Genomic DNA, 13942 nt, shown 5'->3' on the forward strand with positions numbered 1-13942 from the left:
CCTCATAGGCTTGATGTTAATATAAAGCACTAGTTAATATATGTAAAATAGCATAGTCCTTGGAATATAGCAGGCAGTATTATATAAAAGTTATCTCCATCACTCCTTGGTCCCCTTCACTTATCTACTCTACTAAACAGGCAAGCAGATTTTCCCTAATTCCACTCATTGATGACTTCCTTTTCTACCCTCACTTAAATAAATAAAAATAGTTAAGATGATCATTTAGCCCATACTCACTTAACATCTATTCTTTTATAGCGGTGACCATTTTTTAGAATTTTGAAATAATACAGAAAAGAATTTAAATGCTTGCTATAATGAATAATGATAAAGAAAAGTCCCAGCACTTCAGACATCTTACTCATGTTATTTCACAATCACATTTCTTTACTAAACTTTCATATAATTTCTGACTTTTTTTGGATCGTTCTGGGTTTTTTACACACAATTTACAAATAACAGTTTTGCTTCAACATTTATAGCTTTATCTCTTTTTCTTACCTTACTGAGTTGGCTAGCATCTCCAATGTGATCCTAAATATGAGAGTTTATAGTGGATAACCTTCTGATCAAGTGAAATCTTTCAACTTTTCATCTTGATATACAATGTTTCTTACAGTAAGTTTTAAAATACACTTTATAAGGTAGAGAAGTTTTCTGTCTATTGCTAGTTTGTTTTTATAAATTGCTATATTTTTTCTCCATCCACTGAGATTATATTTTTCTTAGTGTGTTAACTGATAAATTATATTGATTTTATAATGCATGCTTTTCCTTGTTACAAAAACTTGTCCTGATTATTATGATTTTATATATTGCTATATCAGTTTGCTTATTTTTTATTCAGGATTTGGGCATATATGTTCATGAATAACTGAGTTTTAATTTTTTGTTGTTGTTGTTGTACTGCCCTTGACAGTTTTATTATAAGGCTGATGCTAGTTTCATAAAATGAGAAAAGAATAATCCTTCTATATTTCCTGGAATTAATTTTTGTTAAGATTAGAAATATATTTTGAGTGTTTAGAACTATTATTTTTTTTTGAGTGTTTAATATCACTAGTCAATGAGATTTTATTTGAGTTTGGCATGTCTTCTTTGGGAAGTTTTTAAATCGACTTAATTTATTTAAATAATTATAAGATATTCAGGTTTCATATTTCTTCTTGAGTGAATACTTTTCTAGTAATTTGCTCATTTCATTTTTCAGTTCAGTTCAGTCGCTCAGTTGTGTCTGACTCTTTGCAATCCCGTGAATTGCAGCACGCCAGGCCTCCCTGTCCATCACTAACTCCTGGAGTTCACTCAAACTCACGTCCATTGAGTAGGTGATTGCCATCCAGCCATCTCATCTTCTGTCATCCCCTTCTCCTCCTGCCCCCAATCCCTCCCAGCATCAGAGTCTTTTCCAATGAGTCAACTCTTTGCATGAGGTGGCCAAAGTACTGGAGTTTCAGCTTTAGCATCATTCCTTCCAAAGAACACCCAGAACTGATCTTTAAAATGGACTGGTTGGATCTCCTTGCAGTCCAAGGGACTCTCAGGAGTCTTTTCCAACACCACAGTTCAAAAGCATCAATTCTTCAGCGCTCAGCTTTCTTCACAGTCCAACTCTCACATCCATACATGACCACAGGAAAAACCATAGCCTTGACTAGACTGACCTTTGTTGGCAAAGTAATATCTCTGCTTTTGAATATGCTACCTAGGTTGGTCATAACTTTCCTTCCAAGGAGTAAGCATCTTTTAATTTCATGGCTGCAATCACCATGTGCAGTGATTTTGGAGCCCCCAGAAATAAAGTCTGACACTGTTTCCCCATCTATTTCCCATGAAGTGATGGGACCAGAGGCCATGATCTTCATTTTCTGAATGTTGAGCTTTAAGCCAGCTTTTTCACTCTTCTGTTTCACTTTCATCAACAGGCTTTTTAGTTGCTCTTCACTTTCTGCCATAAGGGTAGTGTCATCTGCATATCTGAGATTGATATTTCTCCCGGCAATCTTGATTCTAGCATGTGCTTCTTCCAGGCCAGTGTTTCTCATGATGTACTCTGCATATAAGTTAAATAAGCAGGGTGACAATATACAGCCTTGATGCATTCCTTTTCCTATTTGGAACCAGTCTGTTGTTCCATGTCCAGTTCTAACTGTTGCTTCCTGATCTGCATTCAGGTTTCTTAAGAGGCAGGTAAGGTGGTCTGGTATTGCCATCTCTTTCAGAATTTTCCATAGTTTATTGTGATCCACACAGTCAAAGGTTTTGGCATAGTCAATAAAGTAGAAATAGATATTTTTCTGGAACTCTCTTGCTTTTTCCATGATCCAGCAGATGTTGGCAATTTGATCTCTGGTTCCTCTGCCTTTTCTAAAACCAGCTTGAACATCTGGAAATTCACAGTTCACGTATTGCTGAAGCCTGGCTTGGAGAATTTTGAGCATTACTTTGCTAACGTGTGAGATGAGTGTAACTGTGAGGTAGTTTGAGCATTCTTTGGCATTGCCTTTCTTTGTGATTGGAATGAAAACTGACCTTTTCCAGTCGTGTGGCCACTGCTGAGTATTCCAAATTTGCTGGCATATTGAGTGCAGCACTTTCATAGCATCATCTTTAGACATACTCAAATAAAGCTGCAGATTCTTTACCAACTGAGCTATCAGGGAAGTCCCTTATATCCTTTTACTCTCTTTTAAATTTCTATAGCACCAAAGGGAAATCTGATTCTTTATTTCCCCAATGATTTTTATTCCTGAAATAATTTTATTTCTAATATAGTAATTCATGCTTCTTTTTGTGATCAGCCATTTACTAAAAAATTTTCAATTTTAAAAATCTTTCAAAGGACCAAAATTTTCATTTTATTTGTTCTTCCTATTGCATCTGTATTTTCCATAATTTCTTTGTGGTTCAAGAACATACTCTGTAGTTTTGATCTGTGAAATTTGTTTCATGATGTAGTATACAGTTAAGGTTTTTAATATAAGCATACATACTTATGATCTCTAAGAGGCTATAGTATTAAGGAGGCCTTAATATAGGCATATGAATAACCATTATAAGTAGTAGGAAATCCCTGGGAGCTCAGCTGGTGAAGAATCCTCCTGCAATGCAGGCGACCCCACTTGGATTCCCGGTTTGGGAAGATCCCCTGGAGAAGGGATAGGCTACCCCCTCCAGTATTCTTGGGCTTCTCTGGTGGCTCAACTGGTAAAGAATCAGCCTGCAATGTGGGAGACCTGGGTTTGACCCCTAAGTTGGGAAGACCCCCTGGAGGGGGGCACAGCAATCTACTCTAGTATTCTTGCCTGGAGAATCCTCATGGACAGAGGAGCCTGGTGGGCTACAGTCCATGGGGTTGCAAAGAGTCAGACATGAGTGAATGACTAAGCAAAGAAAAGCACAGCACAGCAGAGTAGGAAATAACTGATGCTATAAAGGAAGCATATATTAATTATGAGCATGGGAATGGTAAGAAAGGCATTTCCAGATAAACACATCTAACAAAGCTTCATGGGCATGTCATTTGAACCTCAGTATAGTCAAAAAGACAACTCTAGTGGGAGGTTATTGTGGGGAAAAGTTAGAGATAGAAAAGAGCAGGCTGCCTAAAGGAAATAGGGCCTAATTATATTGACTACAGCATGTGCTAAGAGAACAAAAGTGAAAAAGTGGAAAGGGTTTAGGAAAATAATTTGGTACTGTTGAAGAAGTGTATAAAGCAGGCCAAGAAGTTGGGTTCTATTTGTAGGTAGTAGAGAGCCATTGATAGCTGAGCAGTAAAGAATCTGCCTACCAATGCAGGAGACACAGTTTTGATCCCTGGGTTGGGAAGATCGTTTGGACAAAGAAATGGTAACCCACTCCTGGAACACACTCCAGTATTCTTGCCTGGGAAATCCCATGGACAGAGGAGCCTGGCAGACTACAGTCCATGGGGTCACAAAGAGTCAGACTTGACATAGCAACAAACAACAATGAGGGAGTCATTGAAGGTTATAAGCAGGGTAACAGCATATTTTAAGTAATTAATCTGATAGCTGTGTGTAAAACAGCTCAATAAAAATATAGCCCGATATTCTTCTATGCTTATATATCTCTTAATATTACAATATTTATTATGATTTATTCTATAATGAGAATAATTACCTGAGTAGGAGGGTGTTCAGGTAAACTGATGTTCATTGAGTACTGATTTTGTACCAAGCTCTGTACTACACAGTTCATTGCTATTGAGGGTAATTTTGGATAATTTTTTTTGCATAGAATCACAATAACCCTGTGAAATACTAATGATAAAAGTTTTAATCCTGGTCACTGTACTACATTTACAAAGGTAGTAAGAGTGGCTTAAGAGGCCTTATGACACATTGAAAAACAAGGGTTGAAACAATGAGGACTTACTCTACAAATAATAAATGCGAGAGTGGGTGTGGAGAAAAAGAGAACCTTCCTAAACTGTTGATGAGAATGGAAATTGGTAAATAAACCCACTATGGAGAATAGTATGGAGGTTCCTTATAAAAATAAGAATAGTTACCATATGATCCAGCAATCCCACTCCTAGGCATATTATCTAGGCAAAACTGTAATTCAAGAGATACACTCATCCCTATGTTCATAGCAGCACTGTTCACAATAGCCAAGACATGGAAGCAACCTAAATGTCCATCAGCAGATAAATGGATATACAACACACATATATGCATATATATAATGTACATAATAGAATATTACTCAACCATACAAAGTATGAAATAATGTCATTTGCAATAACATTTATGAACCTAGATTATTACATTAAGTGAAATAAGTCAGACAGAGAAAAACAAAACAGAAATAGATTTCCAATGTAGAAAAAAATACTTGGGGAGAGGAGGATAAATTAGGAGTTTGGGATCAACAGATACACACTACTACATATAAGACAGATAAATAAGGACCTACTATATAGCACAGGGAACTATATTTAGTGTCTTATAATAACCTACAATGGAAAAAATATGAAAAAAATATGACTGAATCAATCTGCTGTATACCAAAGCGCTGTAAATCAACTCTACTTCAATAAAATTTTTTAAAAAATGAGTAGTTACTGAATAACACTCAGTAACAAAGTTTAATTAACAAAACAATATGAACCAGTTTTTCAACTGAAATAGGGAGGCATTTAAATAATGTATCTTGAATTTTTTTGGTTTATACATTCTATATCAGTATCTATACACACACACACACACACACACACACACACACACACACACTTGCTCACCCAGAGTCTCAGGTTGGAGCTGAGACTTCAAGTTTGTCTCCTGCTCTGTTGGTTGTCTATTATCAGAGTCTAAGGATTTCTTGTTACTACCAGGCTGGCGATAATCTGATGGTTTTTTGTTGAGCTCATCATCTGGCATAGGTGTTGACCAATTCTGATTCAGAAATAAAATTCTGTCTTTGGTTCCACCATCTAGGCAGAGTAAAGAGGATCCATAAGATACAATACTAGACAAATCGACAATCATACAATGCAAGAATGCCTTTTTCTCCCTCCAGGCAGTGTACCTGTTTGCTGTTTGGCTTCTTGGGTATTCATTTTCATGATGTACTGTTGCCTTATCTGTTTAGCAAATCTGGCAGGGTTGTCCCATGGTATGTTGAACATCTCAGAATCTGTCCCATACATCATTTTAGAATGCTCTAGATTTCCATCTTCATCAACCTTAGAGAGTTTCAGGCTCTCAAAAGTAAACACTTTGAAGGCTCGTTCTACTTCATTCCAGCTCAAGACTTCTGTAAGAAAGCAGACCAGTGCTGTTAGAAATGTTCTTTATTACCATACAGTACAGGGGCAATGTGGGTGGGGGGCGGTTGGTCAGTCCACCAGAAAGACAAAAGAGTCACGCCATAATGCGTGTTGGCCTGACTTTACACATGGGCACCCCAATTCTGCAACAAATATCACAGGCAACTAATAATAAGAAACGTATACAATCAAGATACATCAAGATAATGCCCATAAACTGCTTCATAGATGAATGAACATGAGGTGTCCAGATTGGTTCACACCGACTTTCCAGAGCATTGGTTGAATATGTTTAAAACTTGTCATTTTTTCATAGAGAATAGACTCGTGGTTGCCAAAGGGGAGCAAGGTGAGGGAAAGATAGGCTGGCAGTTCAGGGTTAGTAGATGCAAACTATTACATATAGAATGGATAAACAGCAAGGTCATCTTGCATAGTACAGGTAACTGTATTCAATACTCTGAAATGGAACAGAATGTAAAAAAGAATGCATATATGTATTTAACTGAGTCACTTTCTCAGTATAGCAGAAATTGATACAACATGGTAAATCAACTACACATTAATACATTAAGGCAATGTCATTTTAAGCAAAAGCATCTTTTGCTGCTGTTGTAATTTAACACAGAAATTACTCACTTGTGTCTAATATAGGCTGTCATGTTTAGTAGGCTTTTTTTGTTCACTCAGGCTTAGAAAAGGCATCTTTCCACCCAATAAACTGGTACAGAACTTTTCATAATTTTATTTCAAAGGTTATCAGCCTTCAAGCGGCTATATTAAATTATATATTTAATATTTTATAGAATTTGTATGTTCACTCATGCACTCATTTTTGTCTTCTATGTTCCGGGCTTTATACTCTATGTATTTTTCTTTGCCTGACATTGAAAGAAAAGATTTGGTTCTGCACTTTAAAAGTTCAAGATAGAGAGGTAGGAGGTAGTATTAACAAACAATCATGGAATTCAGTGAGGGAAAGTGAAATGATAGGGACAGATCAAAGAATCAGAGGTCACCTCCATTCTTCCTCTCCAACAGAGAAGAGTGTAGTGGGAAGGTTCCTTTTGGAAAAAAACCACAAGGAAATTCTGGAGAGAGACACGAAAAAGGCATAGGTGACAAAATTAAGTTTGTTCATTCATTCATTTCACAAACATTTTTTGGGCACCTACTAGTTGTCAATGACTTTAATAAAAGGACTATAGCAGCAAACATCCATGAACTCCTAACTTCACAGAGTATCTATTTTAGCAGTTGGGAACACAGAATAAACAGGCAATTGTATACTCTATCAGAACCAAGAAGAAGAGTAAAGCCAAATGAGGGGATAAGTGGTAATAATGACTGGGGAGGGACTTTATATTTTATATAAAGAAGTCAGAGCAAGGGCTTCCTAGGTAGCTCAGATGGTAGAGAATCTGCCTGCAATGCAGGAGACTCAGGTCTGGTCCCTAGGTAGGGAAAAATGCCCTGGAGAAGGGAATAGCAACCCACTCCAGTATTCTTGCCTGGGAAATCCCATGGACAGAGGGGCCTGGTGGGCTATATTCTTTGGGGTTGCAAAATAGTTGGACACAACTTAGTGACTAAACAACAACAAATATCAGAGCAGAGTAAAGCCGGTAAAGCAAAAATAAGAAAGAAGTGGGGGAGTCATACCACTATCTGGGAGTAGAATGATGGAGGCAGGGGAGGGAAATAGCTAGTGCAGAGGGGGAGACAGGGGTGTGATGGACTTGTCCAAGGAAGCACAGTGAAGTCAATGAAATAGAGTGGAGTAGAACAATGAGAATTTGACTGAGGATGAGCTCAAAAAGTTTAGATTTTACTTTGAGGGAAATGGGTGATCACGAGAGGGTTTTGAGTCAAGGAGGAACAGGATCTGACTAATCTTTTGGAAGGGTCATTCCTGCTATTATGTGAAGAAAAGACTGTAGGTAAAAAGGGAAAGCTTGGAGACCAACTGGAAAATTACTGAAATAGTTCAAGTGAGAGGTGGTGCCGGACTGGGCTGGGCTGGTAGTGAGAGATGTGGTGGGATTGGTTGTGGGGCATAAAAAAAGAACCAGGGATGACTCTAAGGTTTGCGTAGAAAAGAGTTGGTATTTACTGAAATAAATAGTGCTGCGAAGGAACAACTTTCAAGGAAATTGAGAATTTGGACCTATTAAGCATTAAGAAATCTGCCTGTAGTGCAGGAGACCCCAGTTAGATTCGGGGGTCGGGAAGATCTGCTGGAGAAGGGATAGGCTACCCACTCCAGTATTCTTGGGCTTCCCTTGTGGCTCAGCTGGTAAAGAATCCATCTGCAATGTGGGAGACCTGGGTTCAATCCCCGAGTTGGGAAGATCCCCTGGAGAAGGGAAAGGCTACCCACTCCAGTATTCTGGCCTGGAGAATTCCACGGACTATATAGTACATGGGGTCGCAAAGAGTTGGACATGACTGACCAACTTTCACTTAAACATGAAGAAGGATAAAAGAGGAAGGAGAGGTGGAGGAACAAGGGTCCAGGATGGGACATACGAGCAGGATATGTGTATGGGAAGTTTCAGTGATGGCAACAAAAATAAGAATCTTGTGTAATTTACAATGTGGGGAATACAGCCAATATTTTATAATAAATATAACTGGAGAGTGACCTTTGAAAAATTGTATAAAAAAGAATATGTGTTACACATTTTCCCCATAAAAGACAAAAGCAAATGTTAGCATACTAATCATCCTCTTCTTATCCTTGGTTTCCTTTTCTTTTTAAACTTAATAGGAGGCTGTTCCATATCATGATAGAGATAGCCCTCCAGGTTGTTAAGATACATGATCTTGTACCACACAGGTGTCTGATATTTTAATGAGAGCTTTTGATGGGCTAGTTTGTTTCTAGTATTTTGCTACTGTGAAAAATGATTCAATAAATGTACTTTTTCATATTAAAAAGAAAAGAATCCTGTGCTGTGTGTAGAACCAAGGTAGAGAGAGAATGAGGTCATATCACAAGGCAGAAGGAGAAGAGGAAAGGACAGATGTTCTCAGGACACCAGGAAGAGGATGATTATGGAAATAATAGACATGACACACCCAGGCCCATTTCCATGAGGTTGACAGCATGACAGTATTAAAAATTTTGTTTCTTTTTTTTTCAGTTTCTTCAATAAGTGGTGCTGGGGAAACCAGACAGCTAATGTGTAAAAGAATGAAATTAGAGCACTTCCTAATACTATACACAAAAATAAACTAAAAATGGGTTAGATACCTAAATTATAGACCAGAAACTATAAAACTCTTAGAGGGAAACATAGGCAGAGTACTCTTTGACATAAATGGCAGCAAGATCCTCTAGGACACACCTTCTAGAGTAATGCAAATAGACAGAATAAACAAATTGGACCTAATTAAACTTAAAAGCTTTTGCACAGCAAAGGAAACCATAAACAAGGTGAGATGACAACCTTCAGAATGGGAGAAAATAATTGCAAACAAAGCAACTGACAAAGGATTAATCTCCAAAATACACAAGCAATTCATGTAGTTCAGTATCAGAAAAGCAAACAACCCAATCAAAAAATTGAGCAGAAGGCTTAAGCAGACATTTCTCCAAAGAAGACATACAGATTCATAAATACATGAAAAAATGCTCAATAGCACTCATTATTAGCAAAATACAAATCAAAAGTACGATCAGGTATCACCTCACACTGGTCAGAATGTGCTGCTGTTTAGTTGCTAAATCATGTCCAACTCTTTCTGCAATCCCATGGACTGTAGCCCACCAGGCTCCTCTGTCCATGGGATTTCCCAGGCAAGAATACTGAAGTGGGTTGCCATTTCTTTCTCCAGGGGATCTTCCTGACCCAAGGATCAAACCCACATCTCTTGCATTGGCAGGCAGGTTCTTTACCACTGAGATATCTCCTCACACTGATCAGAATGGCCAACATAAAAAAATCTACAAACAATTAATGTTGGAGGGGATGTGGAGAAAAGGGAACCTCTCTTGCAGAGTTTGTGGGAATATAAATTGATACAGGCACTATGGAGAACAGTATGGAGGTTTCTTAAACTAGGAATAAAACTACCATTATGACCCAGCAATCTCACTACTGGGCATATACTCTGAAGAAACAGTAATTAAAAAAAAACACATGTACCCCAATGTTCATTGCAACACTATTTATAACAGCTAGGACATGTCTTAGATGTCTATCAACAGAGGAATGGATAAAGAAGGGGTGGTATACACACACACACACACACACACCAATATTACTCAGCCATAAAGGGAACCGATTTGAATCAGTTGTAGTAAGGTGGATGCACCTAGAGCTTGTTATACACAGTGCAGTAAGTCAGAAAAAGACCAAATATCATATATTAGTGAATACGTATGGACTTCAGAAAAATGGGACTGAGGAGCCTACTTGCAGGGCAGGAACAGAGATGCAGATGTAGAGAACAGACTTGTGGGCACTACAGGAGAAGGAGAGGGTGGGACCAACTGAGAGAATGTCATGGAAACATATGCATTACCATGTGTTAAAACAGTTAGTGGGAAGCTGCCATGTAACATAGGAAGCTCAATCCAGGGCTCTGTGACAACCTAGAGGGGTGGGATGGGGTGGGAGTTGGGAGGGAGGATCAAGACGGAGGAGACATATGATACTTATGACTGATTTATGTTGTTGTATGGAAGAAACCAACACATCATTGTAAAAAAATTATCCTTCAATTAACATTTTTAAAAATCTGGCTATTACTAAGGCTACTAAAAATGAAAAAAAGAAATCAAAGTACAAAGATTTCATAACTGTCTTAGAGTTAGATGAAAGGAGAAGGAACAATCTGCATTTTTTTTAATCTAGATCAAATCAAGATGTCTATGTAATTTCCTATTTCTTCTTATAAGCAGCAATATATCTGCCTATTGCTTCAGCTGGAAATAAGATTTGTGTTTCAGGAAATGATTGTCTTTATCTTGAAATCCCCATGAGCTCTGCAATAAGAAGCTGAATTTTAGATATTTTTAATGACCCTTCTTTCTACTGTCCTTAAAGAACATACAACACACCTTCCTATTGTGAGAGATGAACTGGAATTAACACTTAGCATACGGCTCAGCGAGTAAAGAATCCACCTGCAATGCAGGAGACACTGGAGACATGGGCTCAATTCCTGGGTTGGGAAGATCCCTTGGAGGAGGAAATGACAACCCACTCCAGTATTCTTGCCCAGGAAATCCCATAAACGGAGGAGCCTGGAAGGCTAACAGTCCAAAGGGTCACAAGGAGTCAGAAAACCACTGAGCACACGTGCATACACACCACACCCAGGCATACACACTGCCCACGAGGGGTACTCTCAGTTCTCCTCTTAACTAGGATGGGGACTACCATGTCATCTCCAATCCTGTTAATGAGTAGACGGGGAGAGGGAGGCAGGGAGGAGGAAGAAAGAAGGGGATTACTCTTGTCATAGAAACACAGCAGAATGAAAACCCAGGGCATCAAATTGAAGAATGTTGTAGTTATCATCCTGCTGTTAATGACATTAATCAAAATAAAAAGAAACTGTAGTCAATCAAAATACTCCCCAGCCTCTGAAAGGACAATAACAAAAATCTTTTTGCAGATGGGGGTATAATCATTAGAGGCACACATGACCATAAATGAATGAGTTTAAGCTACAATGAAGCAATGTACTCACCACTTGTACAAAAGTGCATGAGCTCATGAATTGTAGCTAGACGTTTCGTGCTATTCCATGGCGGAGGTAGAGGGAATTTAAGGAATTCCCACAGTGGCAACTTGGACTGCATCTCTTGTTCAATTTGAACTGGATCAAAATTCTTTAGGTCCTGATGAAAAAGAGCAATGTGACAGAAGACGTTAAAATAAGCTGTCAACTGCCTTATGCATATGGAGAAGGCAAAACATGATACCTTTGCTCTCATTATCTGGGAACAGGGGAAATCAATCGTAATTGGGGAAGACAAACCGTTGGTATTTTGCTGAAGGTCAAAAAAGCTACTTCTCACTTTGCCAGAGATTCTTGGTGCACAGAAATGATGGATTCCTTATTCACAGTGACAAACTGCCAAAGTCTCAAATATATTCCTGCCTCCCTTCTTAGATTCTTTTCTTGCCTCCACTAGTGTTTTTTTTTTCCATATTAGCAGATACATAAAGCACATAACTACAAGGTTTTAATACATATTTGGTGTAGCTGAAATGAATTTAATGGTTCATTGACCCTCTATACGTGGACCAGTTTTCTTTGCTGGTGTACTTTTTCTTTCATTCATGTCTTACTTTGCAGGTATCTACTTTGTAGATTACTTTTAATCAGCATTGGTAAGCTATTGAATTAAGATTTCTAGCATTTCTCCTATAGTCAGGAACAAGACAAGGGTGCCCACTTTCATCACTACTATCCAACATAGTTTTGGAAGTTTTGGCCACAGCAATCAGAGCAGAAAAAGAAATAAAAGGAATCCAAATTGGAAAAGAGGACATAAAACTCTCACTGTTTGCAGATGACATGATCCTCTACATAGAAAACCCTAAAGACTCCACCAGAAAATTACTATAGCTAATCAAGGAATATAGTAAAGTTGCAGGATATAAAATCAACACATAGAAATCTCTTGCATTCCTATACACTAATAATGAGAAAATAGAAAGAGAGATTAAGGAAACAATTCTATTTACCATTGCAATGAAAAGAATAAAATACTTAGGAATATACCTACCTGAAGAAACAAAAGACCTATATATAGAAAATTATAAAACACAGGTGAAAGAAATCAAAGAGGACACTAACAGATGGAGAAATATACCATGTTCATGGATTGGAAGAATCAATATAGTGAAAATGAGAATACTTCCCAAAGCAATCTATAGATTCAATACAATCCCTATCAAGCTACCAATGGTATTTTTCAGAGAGCTAGAACAAATACTTTCACAGTTTGTATGGAAATACAAAAAAGCCTCAAATAGCCAAAGCAATCTTGAAAAAGAAGAATGGAACTGGAGGAATCAACCTGCCTGACTTCAGGCTCTACTACAAAGCCACAGTCATCAAGACAGTATGGTACTGGCACAAAGACAGAAATATAGATCAATGGAACAAAATAGAAAGCCCAGAGATAAATCCACTCACCTATGGACACCTTATCTTTGACAAAGGAGGCAAGAATATACAATGGAGAAAAGACAATCTCTTTAACAAGTGGTGCTGGGAAAACTGGTCAACAATTGGTAAAAGAATGAAACTAGAACACTTTCTAACACCATACACAAAAATAAACTCAAAATGGGTTAAAGATCTAAACGTAAGACCAGAAACTATAAAACTCCTAGAGGAGAACATAGGCAAAACACTCTCCGACATAAATCACAGCAGGATCCTCTATGACCCACCTCCAAGAATATTGGAAATAAAAGCAAAAATAAACAAATGGGCTCTAATTAAAATTAAAAGCTCTAAGCAAAGGAAACTCTAAGCAAGGTGAAAAGACAGCCTTCAGAATGGGAGAAAATAATAGCAAATGAAGCAACTGACGAATTAATCTCAAAAATATACAAGCAACTCTTGCAGCTCATTTCCAGAAAAATAAATGACCCAATCAAAAAATGGGCCAAAGAACTAAACAGACATTTCTCCAAAGAAGACATACAGATGACTAACAAACACATGAAAAGATGCTCAACATCACTCATTATCAGAGAAATGCAAATCAAAACCACAATGAGGTATCATTTCATGCCAGTCAGAATGGCTGCTATCCAAAAGTCTACAAGCAATAAATGGTGGAGAGGGTGTGGAGAAAAGGGAACCCTCTTACACTGTTGGTGGGAATGCAAACTAGTACAGCCACTATGGAGAACAGTGTGGAGATTCCTTAAAAAACTACAAATAGAACTGCCATATGACCCAGCAATCCCACTGCTGGGCATACACACCAAGGAAACCAGAATTGAAAGAGATACGTGTACCCCAGTGTTCATCACAGCACTGTTTACAATAGCCAGGACATGGAAGCAACCTAGATGTCCATCAGCAGATGAATGGATAAGAAAGCAGTAGTACATATACACAATGGAGTATCACTCAGCCATTAAAAAGAATACATTTGAATCA

The 13942-nt window shown here is 37.9% G+C and overlaps 1 protein-coding gene across 1 annotated transcript in view; it reads right to left on the minus strand.

Annotated features, from left to right (window-relative positions):
- Positions 1–13942, minus strand: part of SPAG17 (sperm associated antigen 17) — a 259656-nt gene that overhangs the window by 146436 nt on the left and 99278 nt on the right. Inside the window, exons 13-15 of the mRNA XM_069602119.1 lie at positions 11504–11654; positions 5560–5787; positions 5273–5464 (exon numbers count right to left, since the gene is read on the minus strand). Of these exons, the coding sequence (XP_069458220.1) occupies positions 5273–5464; positions 5560–5787; positions 11504–11654 (571 nt within the window). The remainder of the gene's footprint in view (positions 1–5272; positions 5465–5559; positions 5788–11503; positions 11655–13942) is intronic.

This window comes from Ovis canadensis, chromosome 1 (genome assembly GCF_042477335.2).
Source record: "Ovis canadensis isolate MfBH-ARS-UI-01 breed Bighorn chromosome 1, ARS-UI_OviCan_v2, whole genome shotgun sequence".
In the NCBI taxonomy this organism is placed as follows: domain Eukaryota; kingdom Metazoa; phylum Chordata; class Mammalia; order Artiodactyla; family Bovidae; genus Ovis; species Ovis canadensis.